General features: G+C 41.4%; 1 protein-coding gene across 1 annotated transcript in view; it reads right to left on the reverse strand.

Annotated features, from left to right (window-relative positions):
• Positions 1-7,214: 7,214 nt before the first annotated feature.
• Positions 7,215-17,510, reverse strand: part of CNOT10 (CCR4-NOT transcription complex subunit 10) — a 33,972-nt gene continuing 23,676 nt past the window's right edge. The window contains exons 15-20 of the mRNA XM_005518978.3: positions 12,811-12,924; positions 11,290-11,420; positions 10,456-10,491; positions 10,227-10,354; positions 8,875-8,950; positions 7,215-7,496 (exon numbers count right to left, since the gene is read on the reverse strand). Of these exons, the coding sequence (XP_005519035.2) occupies positions 7,342-7,496; positions 8,875-8,950; positions 10,227-10,354; positions 10,456-10,491; positions 11,290-11,420; positions 12,811-12,924 (640 nt within the window). The 3' untranslated portion in view covers positions 7,215-7,341. The remainder of the gene's footprint in view (positions 7,497-8,874; positions 8,951-10,226; positions 10,355-10,455; positions 10,492-11,289; positions 11,421-12,810; positions 12,925-17,510) is intronic.

The raw sequence follows: 17,510 nt of genomic DNA on the forward strand, positions 1-17,510 counted from the left end.
TTTTGTAGAACTACCGATGGTGTGTGCAGACAGAGAGAGCTGCCACTTTAGAGGAGGCTTAAACTAAAAGACCAGAAAGAGACAAAAAAGATTCATGAGATGGAAAAACCTCTTTCAAAAGAAGGGTGAGGAAAACACCTAATTTAAGTTGGATATAAAACAACTGTGCTGCCTTTCAGTCAAAGCCTCAAGGAAGCAAACTCTTCAAAGCAGTGTGTTTCAGTTAGGCTTAATCTTAGGATGGCATGGTTTAAAAACAGTCTTGAAATGATAATCTTTTATACAGGTGTCTGTCATTAAATTTCTGTGGCCACACAAAATGTGTATGAGAGAGCTAGTTTACCTTCAAGTTTTGCAAGTTCTGCCTGTGTACACACCTCCCTTCTTGGGAGTGGCCTACAGTTGACAGAAGTTCATGGTTGTCTTGTATTAATCAGCCCAAAAATTATTTGCAGCTAGGGCTGTGGAAACTTATCAGCCTGCAAGATCTAGATACCAAAGAAAACTGGTTTATAAAGCTTTAATGTTTAGTCTGCAGTATCCTTGCATTTATCCTGTCATGTCTTAATGAAAATGTCAGGTCTCTAAATACTTTGACCAGAGTGGCTGACGGTGTTGAAGTGTCCTAGAAATGCTCTTGTGCTTAAATGCTTGTGGGGCTTGCCCTTCTCTGGGGCTAGAAGGGAGTTGTTTTTCCAGGCATTAAAAAAAAAAAAAATTAAAAAAATTTAAGTGTGCAGTCAGGATTGTGTTGAATTGGAGGAACTTTTTGCCCCCCTAGCCTGCACCGTGTGGAAGGTGACAGATGCTGAAGTTGCCGTTTGCTGTTTTGAATGGAGCCATTATTGCACAACCCCCCAGCCCAGCCCAGCTCAGTCAGGAAGAGGAATGACTTGAACTCTTCCTAAGTTGCTGTCTATTTAACTCAGTGGGATTTGCTTGCAAACCGAACCTTGAGTGTTTGACCTCATGTGTTGGGAAGCTTTTTCGTTTCAAAAACACTACTATTTAGCTACCCAAAAGAATTTCTTGTCTTTGTAATAGATAGTGCTAAGCACACTTGGTCTCATTGAAAAGTGGTAGTGTAGCTTATAAAATGGAGTGTTTTATATGCAATGAAAAAAAGTAGTGCTAATATACAATGCCAACATCAGATGCCCCATAGAGGCTTATTAAAAAGTAACATACTTAAATGAGATTCAAACCTTGCTCTGCTTTTCCATGCACATTCTCAGGTTAAACCCCAGTATCATAACATACATACATGCAGAGAGGAAAAGCAAGGCTTGGAAGCTGGATTGCAAACCAAACAAGCATTCAGAGTAACCTTCTTAACTCGGGGAAATGGCCTGGAGAAGGGTGAAGTGAGTGTGTGCCTCTTCGTTGGGGAGCAGCAAATGTGGGGGACAGAGCTGTCTACTCGAACTCCCAAAGGATTTTCTCTATGCCAGGTTAAACCAGTGGCTTTCTGTAAACCTTTTGCTTGACAAAATGTTATCAGCAATCAGTGTGGCTGGTTTGGGTGTTCAGCATATAAAGCAATCTCGTCCTTTCTCAGAATTATTTAAGCAGGAGCTTTAGTAGCAAACTGAAGCAGATTCAGTACTTGATAATAATGCAGGTTCTTCACATAACTCGCTCCTTTCTGTTTAGTACCTTTTAAATATAACTTATTTAAGGAAGCCCATAAACCTGAAAATTTTAAAGAAAGCAAGGAAAGGAAGGTAACACCTGAAAACTAATGCATGTTAGGGCCAGACATAATAAACCTGGGAGAAAGAATAGGTCACTTGGATGTGGCATTCCCTTGGAATTGAAGGAAAGTGGGCCCAGTCTGTTATGTTACAGTTAAACCAAAATTGATTTCTGAAGAGAGCAGGTTTTATAGGCTCATCTTGCCATAACTTTGATCAGAAGATTTCTTTGTTCAGTTCTAGTTTGAAAAAATATTGTGCCAAAGTTTTGTTTATTTTTTAAAGGAGTGTAAGCCAAATGGTGCCAAAAGGTAATAGGGTATTTAAAAGTAGAGATATTTAGACAAACAGTTTGGAACTGTATAAAAAAGGAACACTGGTACTTGCGTTAGACAAATATTGTACCTTTGGTCTTTGAGTCCTTGGGAGTTTGAAACCCAGTTTGCTGTGGTACAAAATGCACAACTAGAGATGCCACTATCTTTTGCTTGAAATTCTACCTCACTTTGCAGAAGTAAATCATCTACCTCAATTTAGCATCAGACAGGTTTGGGAAATAGTTGAGAATCTGCCTGGGGGAAGGATTCATCCTGCCTGTTGGAAAAGCATTTTAATTGAAACAGAGATACTAAGTGTGTCCTATGTGGTAACTGCTTGCTTTTGTTTGCTTTTGTTTTTGCTGCCTGCCTATGGAGATATTAAGCTGCCCTTGCTAGAGAATCTGTAAATAAAACCAAATGTTCAGGCAAACTGGACTGAGACCTGAAACACTTTTGAGTTTGTTCTGGTTTCACTACGAGGTATGAAAGTGTAAACTTTTGTTCAGTATTATGACACTACTGGCTGACGTGACATACTTCATGTTCATTTGCAGTGTTCTTGTTCTGTGAGACCTTTAGGTCTTCTCTCTACAAGAGAAAAACTTTTATGCATGCCTACCAATGTGTTCTGCTTGGGAGGACTGGTGTTATGATTGCTGTAAACACAATGCTATACCAAATGCTTGAAGGGAATAAGGTCCTGTTTTTTTTTATTTTATTGACTTGGTGATTGTATTAGTAGCTTGCTTGACTCAATGGGATTTTTTCCACCATGACAAAGCAATCAAGTTCCTATTCCTGGAGGGCAGCTTAGGTTCAGACATACTCAGGAGAGGCAGTTTAAAACCAGTGTCTTGGGATTTTAGGCAAGTTAAGTAGTGACGTGCAACGTACCCCATTTTACCTGTGGAGTTAAGTTGCACAAGCACATTTTCAGACTACTCTATTGGACGAAAAAATAATCCTTTTTCCAATCCCCAGCTCATATTGAGGGGTGGCAGAAGTGGGTACAGGAGACCCCTAGTAACAGTAGGCTGTGTTGGGTTTGGTAAATGTTATGGTGGGAAATGTACATTGATGTCTCTAAGTGATCTTACGGGTTAACAAGCCAGAGTGGCATCTTTTTCCATCATTGTTCAACCAATAATGGTTCTAAAAATGCTTTGTGTACCTGCATGGTCTTAGACCTACTATTAATGATTGTATCAACTTACAAACTCAGGTAGATAATTTTTTAAGCTCTTTTCATAGAGCCTTACTGACTGAATGTTAAGTGTCTGTGTACTGATGTAGTTAAGTAACTTCCTTTTGAACTACCAGACTAGTTAAAAAAAAAAAAAAAAGTCTTTTTATAGATTTGTAGAGTACTTTTCAGACAATGTAGTAGTTTTTCCTTCAGAGGGAGAGATGTCTGTGTTCTGGTTTTAGTTGGGTTTTTTTTTTTTTTTTTCTCTCTAAAATGACTAAGAGGTTTTTAACTAGTTTGTAAGGTTTGCTTAGACACCTGAGTTGGTGGGGGTTTCTTACGTCTGTGACTCTTGTTTGTACTGTGCATTACCTGTCATGCCCTGCTCACTTCATGCACAGGTCCTTGGAGGAGTTGAGGGTGTGAAACACATGCCTGCAATTTAACTCAAATAGAAATTGCAAACCTTGAACAAAATGAAGCTCAGCCCCATGAAACCAATGTCAAACTTTTTTTTCCCCTCCTCCTCCCCCCCCCCCCCTTTAATTTGCTGTTAGTTGTATGCCCTGTCTTACAAAATTTTCACTACTGATTTATAAGTAGCATTGCCCCAGTGCAGGTTTGCATTGGGATCCAGGCTGATCTTGTCCTTCTTTGAATGTTGGGCATCTTGAATTGATTTGTTTTCTTGGTTTCCTCATCCGTTATTTCTTTTCTATTTTAGTGACTGATCATGCTGCTCTCCTAATAACAATAAAATATCTCAGGAGGACAGACAGTGCTCTGCTTTTAATGAGCTGCTCACAGCTTTTCTATCTAATTGGGAATGAGGCAGGCTGTGACAAGAATTGCCATGCTCCAAAAAGGGCATCACATTTTGACTTGGACAAAAAGGCCAAGTAATTTTTACTTGTCAGATGTTGAGTACTGCAGAGAAGAAAGCATGACAGGTTATGTGCAAACTTTTACATAGAATAAGTGAACAAAATGTTAGAACCCTTGTGTTAATGGAGGCTTCTGAATGTATCTTTGTGGTCCATAGGGAAGGCTGAAGGATGTAGCAAGGAGATGATGTATCAGCTACTGGCAGCCTTAAAACAAAGTCAGTGTCTCTCTGGACTTTAAAATGTTCCTATGCAGTTTATTTTATTTTTGTTTAATCAAATAAATGTGAGGTTTTTTTCATGGCAACTCTGTGTGTGTGTTTCTGTACTACCAAGAAAAAGCCTTCTCTTCTATCAGGATGCAAAAAAGAAAAAGCCCCTCCTTGTTGTTTGTGCTGTTAGAAAAAGTCCTCATTGTCATGACTGGAGGAAAGAGTTGTGATATTGAACTCACTGCTTACAACTGCATGCTTTTTTTCCCCAATATCTTGCCAGAAAGTTTCTGGTTTAACTTTTCTAGGTCTATTTCTAGGTTTCCATTCCTTTACCTTGGCCACTGAAAGAATGGTTCTTCTGCATGGCAGTGTAAAGCAAAGCCACCAGAGCATTTAAAAAGTCTCTCTGGCATCTTACAGGGCAGACTGTCAACAAAATTGTGTAAAAGCTGCCCTTTTTCTTCACTACCTTGGAAAAGGTTTAAAAAGAAATGGTAAGCATAGGAAGATGCTCTTCAAATAAGGTTTGAGAACTAAAGCCACTGACTGAATTCCCAGCATGGCTAGCAGTGGAGGTGGAGTCCAGGCTTGGGAAGTGCTGGCTGCTTTTGCTTTTCTAAGCCAAGATGCCTTCTGGGCCTGCACCAACTGTAGGGCTCTCAGCACCATGCTGTGCTCTATTCATCAAAATCCTTGACCAGGCCATTGCTTTCTTCCTGCTGGAGCATCTGGCAATGTCAGAAGCATAGAGATGACTTCAAGTGGGAGGGAGGGAGAAGGCCCTGTGGAGGTGGGGACAAAAACTGCCCAGGTGAGTTTGTCCGGCTTCCTTTGTTACTCTGTATTCCCTTGGCTCCTCTGTGCCCTCTTCCTGAAGACAACTGGAAGCCAGAAGCTCCCTGAACAGCAGGAGATGGCTCAGGGCACTGCTGAATGAGCGCTGTCCAGTCCTTGCACCGGGGCCATGGGCAGAGCTAAAGGTTCTGATGCGAGGAACAGCAGTGGCCATGGTGCAGGAGCGGTCCTGAGGCAGCCACAAGGCTTGTGCTGTGTGGAGGGGGAAAGGGAATGCACGTCCTTTCTCCTGCTGTGGGAATCTGAGCCGGTGCATGGCTGCAGGGGAGATCCTGGAGTAAGGGGGGAGTGGGGGGAGAGGGACAGGCACCCTTTCCTTCAGATAGGGCCCAAACCAAACTAAGCGTTATTGGCCTTGCGGCTGATCCTGGGCTGCTCGTGCTCCCCCTTTTTCTACCGAAGCACAGCTCGCTGCTTTACTTGACCTTCGCTTTCCTACCAGAGACTAAAAGCACCTGAGGGAAATGGATTGAAGGGAGAAGCCAGGTCCTTGGCTGCTGCCTCCCTTGATGTGTATTGATATTTACCTTTTGCTTTCTGTTGCTAGCAAAGGATGGGAGCTGAGAGCCGTCGTCACGGCTCCTCCGTGGCTCTGTGCGAGGCAGGGCAGCAGGAAAGCGGCGGAGCTGCTCGGGGGCTGAGCCGCCCGAGGGCCGCGGCTCACGTGTAAATGGCTGCGATAAGATGTGCTGTGCCTTATCTGGGAAACAACTGCATCCTTCACCGAGCCCGGCCACGGCCAGAGCATCTTTTGCATGTGAATGCCCCGCATTCCTGGGGGGGGCGGGGAAGAATCTTCTCTGTTCAGGGCCCGGGACCACACAGGGAGCATCTTGAACCTTTTTTGTATTTAATCAGTCAATCTACTCTGGCGTAAAGGATGTATCAGCTCCCTTCCTTCTTTCTTTCAGAAAGGTGATCGCTACTTACTTTTTCCTGATACTTTTTTTTATCCTTAGTGTTTCTAAATTGTTTGTCCCTACCTGAGGACAAGGGTGCATTGCAGCTCCTGCAGGAATAGAAAAATTACCAAAAAAGGCAGCTACTGGGTTGTATTCTGAAAGGACTGAAAAGCAGGGCAGGCAGTTCTCTGACACGAGACTGGTTTCTTCAAGATGATGGATACAAAGCCAGGGCTGTCCTGCTGCCTTTCTCTCCTGGACACATCTACATTCCGTGACACTCATGTTACTGAGAGCAGAAGTGGCAGGACCCAACTCCAAGGTGCTGCTTGGAGAAGCAACCTTCTTGGTGCTGGCTGGAGGCAAAGTACAATGCCAGCAGCACAGGGAGATGAAGTGGTAGCTCAGCTCTACCCTGGAAATTATCAGAATAGCTGAAATGGCACAAAACAGTTCTGGAGGGACTGTGGAAGGAGTGCTCTGCTCCTTACTGGGCTCCAATTATCCTATGCCTGCATTAGGTCTCAAGGCAGGATCATTCCTCCCCTCCTGTGGTCACAGTAACCTAAGGGTCCTTGATTATGCTGCCATCTTCCTTTGAGTAAAAGGCAGATTATTATTTTTTTTTAAAAAGAGAGAGGTATTCCTCTACACTAGAAACTAGATTAAAAACTGCCACAACTGCACCCCCCCAAAAAAACCTAACAGAAAAAAATCCCCAAACCCTCCCCCCCAAAACAACAACAAAAAATCACCCCAAATCCAACCTTTTTCTCATAGCCAGGCCCATGCTTCCTCTGTACCTGCACCATTGCACCTTTCTATTGGGCAAAGGAAAACCAGGGAGGGGAGAAATAAAAAAAGAAAGAAAAAAAAGCCAACAGAAACAGGTTCCCTCCTTGTTGAGGATGAGCATGCTTCATATGTGTCAAAACAGCAGCCAACACAACAGCTCAACTGCTCCTTCAGGAGGACTTTAGTTCAGGTAAATGGTTCTCTCCACTCACTGCTCTCCCCTCTATTCTCTTCAAAAAGAGCTGAATTACACACTTGGATAACCTTTTTTTTTGTAAATAAACTGCCACTCCCATTCAAAGCAGGTACCAATCTCCCATCATTCATGAAATAACCTTTACAAAAAAGCTTTTGGTTTACATCTTTTATTAAAAATTTACATAAACAAACACACTCCAGCAATTGGGGTATTCAGGTGTCCTAGGTTAAAAAAAATATACAAAATCCCAAGCCCCCACGATCAGGGCAGCAGCAGGTTCAAAGCACAACCTCACTTCCTTTGAACAGTGGTGAAAGCTGGCATCTGAATGGGCTGGATCGAGTGGACTGGCTGGAAAACAGGCTTTTTCCGCATGTCAGATAGTGTTTTCACAGAAGGGAGCAGCTGGTTCCTCTTGATGATCTGCAGTGCCAGCTGCGTGTTACCTACAAGACAAGTTTCAATTAAAAAACCCAAAATACCGTTTTATGACATATGAATTACTGTTCAGGGACAGAGCTGATGAGCCAGCCCTGGGCCCAGGCCAGGTACACCAACAATCCTTCCTCTCCAGTGAAATGCTGGCACAGATAGGAAAAGGCAGTAGACAACAGGAAATTTGAATAAAATAGTTTTGATTGAGTCCACCTATTCTTAGCTGAAGGCATCAAGCTTTTACCTCAGAGCTGGAAGATGCCAAAGCACCTTCTAATTTCCCAAAGGTCACCTCTCCTCTCTCCCAGCTACACAGTGAGGTGTGCTAGATCTCACACAAAATGCTCTCACACTGTGACACTGCAGACGGTAGTGCAAATGCCAAGGGGATAATAAAACGTGATTTCAAAAGAAGAAATCTGATTTTCAGCTGTATGTATGGTCCATCAAATAACCACCGATACACATGGAAAACTTACTCTGTTAAAAATTTAACTTGTAAAATTACAGGCCAAAAGACACTGAGTTCTGAGGAGAGTATTTCTCCCTCATACTTTCCTTTCTTTGAAGTTTTAGTTTCAGAAGAGATGCACCATTCTGTTGTCATTTATAGGACAAAAACCATCTTTAGCCTCTTAGTTATATACTTAGAAGAGGGTGAGGGATGTAAATCACACTTTCTACTCTCTTCTGCTCTGTACATCTTTGCTGCAGAAATAAAGGTTTCCAAAATTCCAATTTAGAAACATCTTTGTAAGAAAAGCTTTACAGAAGTCTCAATTTGAAATGCAAATGCTCAAATCCTCTGCCTGCCTGCAATGCAACATCACCGAAGGGGAACAGGCACACAGAACATTTCACAACACTTGGATGTGAAGTGCCCCCCAAGGGGCACAGGTCTGCAACTATGACAGCTTCAAACAGCAGCTGCACCAGTCTGCTCACACTGCAGAATTCAAGTGCAACCTTTCCAGTTTCCCACTATGTAGGGTTCTCCCCTCATACAAACGAAGTGAACCTTCAAAAGAAAGTGTTGTGGAAGAGAGAGTTATCAGTATTACAAGCTTTGCTGCCACATTTGCTACACAGGCCTTGACATAGCTGCTTTGGGAAACTTGAATTGTGGTTGCATTTTAAAGGAGAAAGCTTTTCAAGCCTTCTTTATAGGATAAACCTCATCAAGGGTTTTACTAAGCCTATCCAAGACTGCTGACTTCTGCACTAAGATAGAAAACTTCAGCTCAGGAAATCAATGTTTAGGAGGTCTGAAGTGTGTAATAACAGGATGGCAATAAACTATGGGAGTGAAGGTGCTCATACATGGGTCCTGCCTACTCCCCTCCTCCCTTTGTATCCCAGACTAAGGTGACAGAACATTTTCCAACTTACCATTCTGCAATTCAAGATACACAGCCAGCAGGATGGCCTCTGGAGGGATCTCTTTGGGGTGGATCAGCGAAGCAGCCTTTATTGAAAGGGGGTGGAGAGAAAAAGTGCTTGAGAGAATGATCGAGCACAAAGAAAGTGCCCCTTGACAAGATTGCTACCACCATCTTAGGTAATGAAACTAAATAACAATTCAACTAAGACCAGATTTTTCAAACTCATACACTCCATTCAGGTTTAAGCATGCAAGGAGAGACTGCAAGATGATCTACATAGCAAGATTGTTTCACACTAATTAGCAGGACCATCTGCTGTGTGCTTATGTTCATATGGATATGTATTTCTTGGGCCAGCCTAGCATGGTTTCCTGGTGAGGTAACAGGTGAAGAAAGTAACCTCCACTGCTCCAAAGTTCAGAATACAAAGTTAACAAGGCTTGTTCATCAGCTTTCCATGTACAACCATTTTTCATCTATGAAGTCAATAAATTTATTGTAAATGCAGAGCCCCACTATATTTTACATCCATGGGTGGCCTTGCACTGCTTTGGGCTTTACACAGGTGTTACAGAGCCCAAGCACAGACACCTGCCCCATCCTAAGAAGGCTCATGAGGAAAAAGAGCCAGACAACTGCCTTAAGTGGATGAGAGCCTCACAGGATTTGAATCTATTCACATACACAGCTACTGTGGAGTAATTTGGAAGCTGCTGTTTCAGTTTGTAGCTCAACAATGCATCCAAGCAGTCCTCCTGACAGACAGGAGTGGCTGCAAAAAGAGAAATATAATGACTGAAAGAGATGGGTCCCAGCCATGAGAAAGACTGAGTGATGTGACAAAGGCAAAGTGGAGACAGCATTTTAAAAGCAGTACTTGAGAATTCTTGGGACAAGAGGCAGACAAGGAGCATACCTCCAGCAGAATTGCAGTTTGCTCTCACAGCCCTAAAGATAATAGTTCTGATGGTGAGTTATTAAATGACATGGGAGAAAACCTTCTCTGAATTATAGCAATTACTACTAGACCACTGAAAAGACCACAAAAAACCCCAAACAAACAAGTAAACTTAGAAAACGTGAAAAGGCTTCCCAGCCATCTTCCACTGTTGTGATATGACCTAAGGAAAATAAAAGGCTGCCTTATAGTGGTACTGAACTTTTTACACAAGTAAGAAATTTGGAATTATTTTTGTTTCTAATAGAGACTGGTTCATAAAAACAAAAGAAATCAATCATGTCAGCAGGGTCTGCAAATAAGCCTGGGCTGTGAAGTCACCAGAATTCGCTGTGATGTGAATGGCACTTTGAAGGAAGTACATTTGTCCCTAAAGCTGCCTTGAGATATGTTTTTCATACCTGATGAAGACACTTTCGAGCCTTATCATATTCACTCCTCAAGCAGTAAGCACTTCCAAGGTTAAATAACATCATTGTTCGTGCAGATGTGACCGAACTGGGGTAACACTGTGGTGTCTGCTTGCCAGCTGCAATTAAAAAAAAATAAAATTCTTTTTGTTCTTACACATTTATTCCAACTGGCCAAGCAAGTTCTTGTACTCTGCTGAATACAGTGTATGGTACTTACAAGATTCCATTGCCTCATTCTCTCCTTTGTCAGACCCTGCAAAGGGGGAAAAAAACAAACAAACAAACACAAACCCATCATGTTCTGTGACCTTTTTTAAAGGTTATTACAAAAATAATATAGATACATATTTTCTGCTTTCTTCACAGTCTGACATTAAAGAGGGAAAACAGATCAGTTTGCTCAAGAGTTTATGTCATTTAAGACTTCCTGTCTTCAGTGTCAGCACTGTCTTCAGTGTTGTGCTTTTAGATCTGCAGATGAGTACAGTGAAGTTTAAACTGCAGGCATGTCACTGGAATCAGAGCTGCTGTAGACTTCACCATACAGATGGTTCTGAAGTACTTTTCTCTTACAGAATACACACTCCCATCAAGAAGGCTAAGATACAGATTGACTAAGTTCTCCCCACTCCTACATCTTACTAAAGTAGACTCCAGTGGTATGACAAAGCCTGGTTTAAAGACCAAAAAGCTGGAAGAGATGGTATAAAACCCAAATGTAACCATAATAGCACATTTAACAAAAGCAGTTTTCAAAAGTTTCTGTCAAACAAGTCAGAATACTACAATATACAGTCCTATTAATGCTACAGAATTAACCCCCTCATAGGAATGACAAACAAGGAAAAGACACACCAAACACAAAGCAGGAACTGAAGCCAGGAAAATAGAAACACAACAAAACTACAAACAACACCCTACCCCACCCCTGCAATAACCAACAGGTCTTAAAATAAAATGTCTTCATCATCATTATATTTGTGCCTACAAAGTTACAGCAGGAAGGCAGTTGAAAGCATAACCAGTTATAATGAAGTGTGGATGCATTAACCTTGATCCTGCTCATTTGAAGAGATCCCAAGGGAAACATCAGTGACATTCTCAGGGTTCAAGTGAGTGATGGCATCAGATATTCTGTCTAGAGAGATGAGAGCTTCTGCTGCATACAAATGCCCGAGAAACCTACAACAGCAAAGGGTCAGGGTATAATGTCAGCACAGCAATCCCCACAGTTTGTTATATGAGACAAACAATGCAGTTTTTAATGTGAGCACATGGGAACTATTACTGGGAACACTTGCATGGAAGATAACTTGCTCATAAGGTATTGTCATAATACCCAGTTCTACCATTTACTGCTTTTAGGCATCAAAGTTAAATAAAAAAAATTCCACACCTGAATAATGACAATACATCCATGCACAGGAGTTGCCATTCCACAGAGAAAGTACCTTGGTGGGGCTTCATTCAGAGAATTAAGAAAAGCCACCCCAGAATATGGATATATCTACAATTTAAAGTGTTATATTATTTTACATTCAATAAAAATAAAGTACCTATTTTCCTGGGACCAAGATACACACCTCTTTGTCTTTGCAAAAGACCAGTTTAGCAATTTCCTTCATTACCTAACAGTAACACAAAATTATGTGTTACCTTGCAAACTCCTCAAAGATCTTGCTAATACAATGACTGTGCAAAAGGATGAGCTCCTGCAGTACCATGAAGAACAGGAGCCAAAGAATTGAATTGGCATGGACCAGTTTAGAGCATGGTGCCAGCATATAAAAATAAGCACGTTACCTTGCCTTCCACAAGTACGTTACTAGTTTTGAAAAATATTACTGCTGTAAAAACCTCTATACTCTCTATATTTTATCCTGTGCATTAAATGGGATATTAAATATAAATAAATAAATATATTATATATTAAATGGATAGGACTGAAGTTGCCTTTTTAGAATTTGTAGAGCTGTATGAGAACTGGTGGGTAAAAAAAGAATGCACTCTGAATATCCTTCAAAAAAAATACAGTGCCAAATGAGAGGTGAACAAGAGAAACTGAAGAATGGAACCTATATAAGCAGCAGTAGCAGGTGACGTGACAGTCCTGCACATACAAGATCTGTTATCCTGAGTGATTGAGCAAACCTTCCCCTCTGAGGCTGTAGTTTCATAAGTAACCTTTCAGCTGTGTGGGTTTGGGCTGATGTTGGCTACCCACAGCTGCACATCCCTGTCCCTTCTGCTGTGCCAAGCATGTACAACCCCACAGTGAATCACGACAGAGACCTGATGGTCCTGCTGCTGCATGGGTCCCAGAGCTGCAGAAACAGCAACAAAAGCAGCAATTGATTCCAAATTTCATGGAATTCATACACAAAGGAGCGAATTCATGTTCCTGTGTGTCAATGGACATTTAGTCAGGGCTTCAACAAGAACAGGAGCAGGCCAAGCAATTCTTTGCATCAGACACAGATTTGGCAAGCAAATAAGACATTGGAAGCTTCAAGTCAGAACTCTCCAGTTAAAAACAGGGCTGAGAAAGAAGATACGACTCCATCAGACTTACTTAAGAGACCCTGAGAGCTTTGGTTGCTGCAGAAGTTTATCTGCATGATTCAATGCCATAAGGTTATCCCCCAAAGCCAGAGCCACGTAAGCACTACACGCAAGGATCGAGCACCTGAAAGGAAACAAAAAACAGACAAAAAAAAAAAGGGGAGGGGGAGAGAGCCAATATGTTAAATGGAGAATTCTGTGACTCCAAATACACCTGTTAAATTTTCTTTCTTGTTTAGTGGTAAAGAAATAAATCAAACTTTCAATAATGACTTTCCATCTAACTTCAAAGTAAAAGAGTTAGTTTTCATTCTTTATGGGCTCAACAGTCCTACCAATATAAACCAAGGATCACCATAGTGTGCAGTTTTCATCATAAATAACAGACTAAAAAAAGATGGACTTCATCATGTGTCATTTTTCTCACACTCTTGTTACTGGTCTTGCCTTGGACTCTCATTTTTACTCCTCTACCCTCACCTTCTGTTGTAGAGAAGAATAGCAGATTTCTAGATTGCTGTAAGACAATCTACAGACACACAGTAGCTATCAATTAAGCTGTAACATATTTCACTCTTCTATTGTACAATGTCTGCACACGGGGAGACGAACACTGTAGAATTTGGCATTTCCACTTTTGTGTGCAATTGAGGGCTGTAAGCCAGTGCCCAAGACTCTGACTGATCCATGGCATTTTGTTGCCATCACAGACTTGCTTATCTTTCCAAAAACAGAAAACCTCTGGCAGTTCATTTAATGAAATCTGAACTACTCACATTTTCCATATTCAAACAATAACCCCACATCGGGATGCCATCATTAGGCCAAGCTTCACACTTTGTAATAACTGCCCCCCTCTCCAAACACCGTTCTTGGGGATATTTTCCACTTGATAAAACATCATTCAGTGCAGGCTGCCTTGTCCTCAGGGCACAAGCCTCTGCCTGCGATGCCCTGCTGTGAGCAGGACTCTGTTCTTCTCCAGGGAGGACAAGTGGATGCTCTGAGTGGGGTCTCACGTTGGGAGCGATGGGAGGAGAGCCGTCAGTTCTCCCGCTGGTAGGCGGGCTATTATTGCGCCAACCTTCTGGCAACTGTCAAGCCCACTTTTGGTCCAGCAGTAAGTCATGTAATTCATGGCAGGACCTGGGGTGCCTTTATTCCCCTTTCCCAGGAGGCATGCTCCTTAATTATGCACAAGCAGGATAAGAAACTTCTCCAGTGTTTCCCCCTACCCCCCACTTCCTCTCCACCGTGCCCAGATGTCACATCAAATCTGAACACATACAAAAGCTTGAGAGAGGGAGAGGAAAGCTTCCCCAGCTCAAGTCCCAAACCTAAAATATTTCTGAAAGGTTGTGACAGAGGAGGGGGATGGAATGGGGGAAACAAAATCTCTGCAATAACAGCCTGCTTCTAACTAACCTCTTTTCGTCTCTGCCTCAAGGAAGTACAGCTTTGAAATCAGCAGAGATGCTGAATGTCATGAGCAAAATACCCTTACACACAAGTCAGGGCCTGCAGAGTTGGTTGCTGCTGCCCTTCCCGTCAATGTGTCTTATATTTTCCACAACTTTTTTAAAGCCTATTTTTATTTCTTCAAGTGTAAATTCAAACACAACACATGCTCCAATCACGCAACAGGATGAAACCTACTCCTCTGCACTAAGCATTAGTCACTGGGCCACATAAAAGCTGGCAAAAGCCTTCAGCAACAGCCGTCTAAGGAGGCAAACATGCGGGTTTCCTCCCCTGCAGTTGTGTTCTTGCACTGGGATCCATTGTTGAGTTGGCTGAACCAAACGCTCAGGAGAGCTGACAGCCAACCGGAGCAGAAGAATTGCACCACAAGGGAAAAGCCAAACTAGTTTTTCACCCCGGTCAGGATTCTGACAAAACTCCACAGGTCGCCTTTGAGCACGGCAGACTTCCAGCATCACCGAGCCTCCACATGCCCTAAATAAAACTGCCTTTGCACTAGGAAAAAGAAAAATGTTTTTTTTAACTGCCAGATCATGTCAAACAGCCTCTTGTATAGGTCTAGGCAACAGGATTTGTCAGCCCACACTGTAAGTTTATGGAACCCCAACTCCACATCTTGACTTGCCTTATTTCTCAGGGAAATGGTAAGCCAGAGCAAATCCAGTTCTTCAAAACTTAGTATGAAGGCACCAAAAATGACACTTCTAAGCCATTAAGAGAACGTCACTAATCCGAAATAATTTCAAATAGCTAAACCAAACAATGGATACAAACTATCTACTTTTTATGTTTCAACACAGGCAAACAATACAAAATATTAAGAAATACAGAATGCAGACTGTGCTTACTCCAAGGGGAAAATCAGCAGCAGCAAAGGGAAGATGGGGAAGAACTACACAGTGGCTAAGAGTGAGGAAGAAGAGAGTGAAACAGCAATGGGTGATAATCACTGTAAGCTTCTAGTATTGTGACAGGGTCAAACAGGCACTGCAACCTTTAAATGGATAACTGAGGCAAAACTGGGTAAGAAACAAATTATCTTACCCAGTTATCTAAACTGGGAGAAAACAAATGATCAAATTATTTCTTTATCTCTGTCTGCTTTGAGGGGGAAAATTAAGGTTCTCACACAAAGACCATTTATCTAGGGAGAAAGACTACAACAAAGCCTGTTGCTGCCCATCTCAACTTTAACAATAAAATCCACAAAATTTTCCAAATGTAGCACTGTGGCCTACCAGAATTTCTCTTCTCTTGATACACCCAAACAGTGTTAGGTGGTTGTGGAGTGTGGAACATACTACAGCCTGACAGCAGAGCAGGGGAATGGGCTTCTCCAAGGATGAGAAGCAGCGAGGAAAATTGTTCAGAGGAAGCTCAGAAGAAAAACCTGGAGTTTCTTCTTCCAGTGCACAAATTCTTAGCAATGATGGGTGTCCTCAGACTTCTGCTTGTTGCTTTTAAATCCTTACAATTAAATTACTGCTTATTATGAGAATAGTCCACTCCACCAATTTTCTAGATGGTATTTTTAGCTTTTAAAAACTGCTTGGGGGCAAAGGTAAGTCAGGTATTTTGAACTCTTACAAGGATGCACAACTGTATAAAATCTTCCCAAAAAAGCATGCACAGTCCCTTTTCAGTTCTAGAAGCAACAGATGTTTTTCAACTCAGTGACTTACCAAGAAAAAACTGAACAGATACCTATTCCTTAGAATAATCCTTGACAACATCCAGAATTTTTTTCTTAATTTTCCCTGACTCAACAAGAATTTCAATTTTCTCACTTAGCTCTTTAGTGAGCCAGGCTAAATGAATTTACTATTTACAATATAAATATACAAGACTACTATATGAATGTAACGTATTTTGCTCTTCACATGTCCAGAAGCCTAGAAACAGTTTCAGCAGGATCACTTTCTAGTAATACGTAGTTCTCTAGATTAAACCAAAGCATGTAGTGAAAAAAAATGCTTTTCCTTTCCTTATTTGAAGTTCTTTACCAGAAGCAGCTCACTTCTTGCTGAACTGCTAAGTTTTTTCCCAACATGTTGTCAGATTTCATCAGTAGATAACAACAGCTGATTGTGAAAGATAAAACTACATATAAAAAAAAAAAATCACAAAGTGATATTGTGTAATTTTGACATGTGGCAGCCACGTTTTCAACAGTCAGGAGAAAAATCCCACAAAACCCACAAGCAACCCACATCACTGTTTTTAATCCAGCGTGTTCTATTTCAAGCAGCGCACTCTTGTACCACTTCAGAATAAATAATCGACATCGCCTCACAGATTCCTCCTGAAGTGCTTTTAAATGAGTACAAGAAGATTTGCTACATGTAGTGGAGCAAAGGAAAGGTTAAGCTGGTCATTATAAAACATAGGTTACCTGGGGTTAGGCTGAAATAGAATGTTTACCTAAGAGTTCAAGTGGGAAATTATTGTACGCTTTGTCCATAATGGAAGCTTAAAACAGATTTCTTTTTTCTAAAAAGGTGCAAGCTTTGTAGTAAGAGATTTTCAAAAGGCTGGAAGCCACCTGAAATAATTATATACCATTTACCAGTAAATGGTAATCTTGTTGGGGAAAAGTAAAGAGGCTCCAGATAACATGATACTTATTTACACACATGTGAGTTATTCTATCTGGAGAACACTCAGACTCCTGAACAAGCAGTTTAAGGATCTTTGAGAACACATAAGAAATCTACAGTGAAATTTTACTTGTTTTTCCATTGTGAGAAAGTCAAATGCCTAGACACAGGCAGTTTTGCTTTCTATTTAATGCAAGATATGGATTTAATCCCGCTGAAAGGAACACCGTTCTCATTGGTAAAAGCAGCTATGCTGTTTCCCACTTTAATTTTTTTTCCCATCCAACAAGCATATAATGGGGGGACTGAATTCCAAACTAGCCTTATTGTGGTTTTAGAAGGAAAAGGTACATACAGTAATTTCCATCCCTTTCCACCAATGTTAACAGCCATTCTCAGGTTTTTAGATTTGTCCTTATGGGACTTGATACTTTCAGCTTTGCCCAATATATGACACCAAACTTACAATACTGGGATCAAACAGACCGAGCTACTTAAGCTGAAATTCTGGATGGTTTCTATTGCTCAGATTCAAAGCCCAGAAGAAAGGGAGCACACACATTTGAAAAAAAAATTACCAGCTACAATTCAACATCACAGGTGCCTACAAAAAAAAAAAAAAACAAAACCA

The sequence above is a fragment of the Pseudopodoces humilis genome, chromosome 1 (genome assembly GCF_049639895.1).
Source record: "Pseudopodoces humilis isolate 2021_Gansu_Grassland_sample_001 chromosome 1, ASM4963989v1, whole genome shotgun sequence".
Classification (NCBI taxonomy): Eukaryota; Metazoa; Chordata; class Aves; order Passeriformes; family Paridae; genus Pseudopodoces; species Pseudopodoces humilis.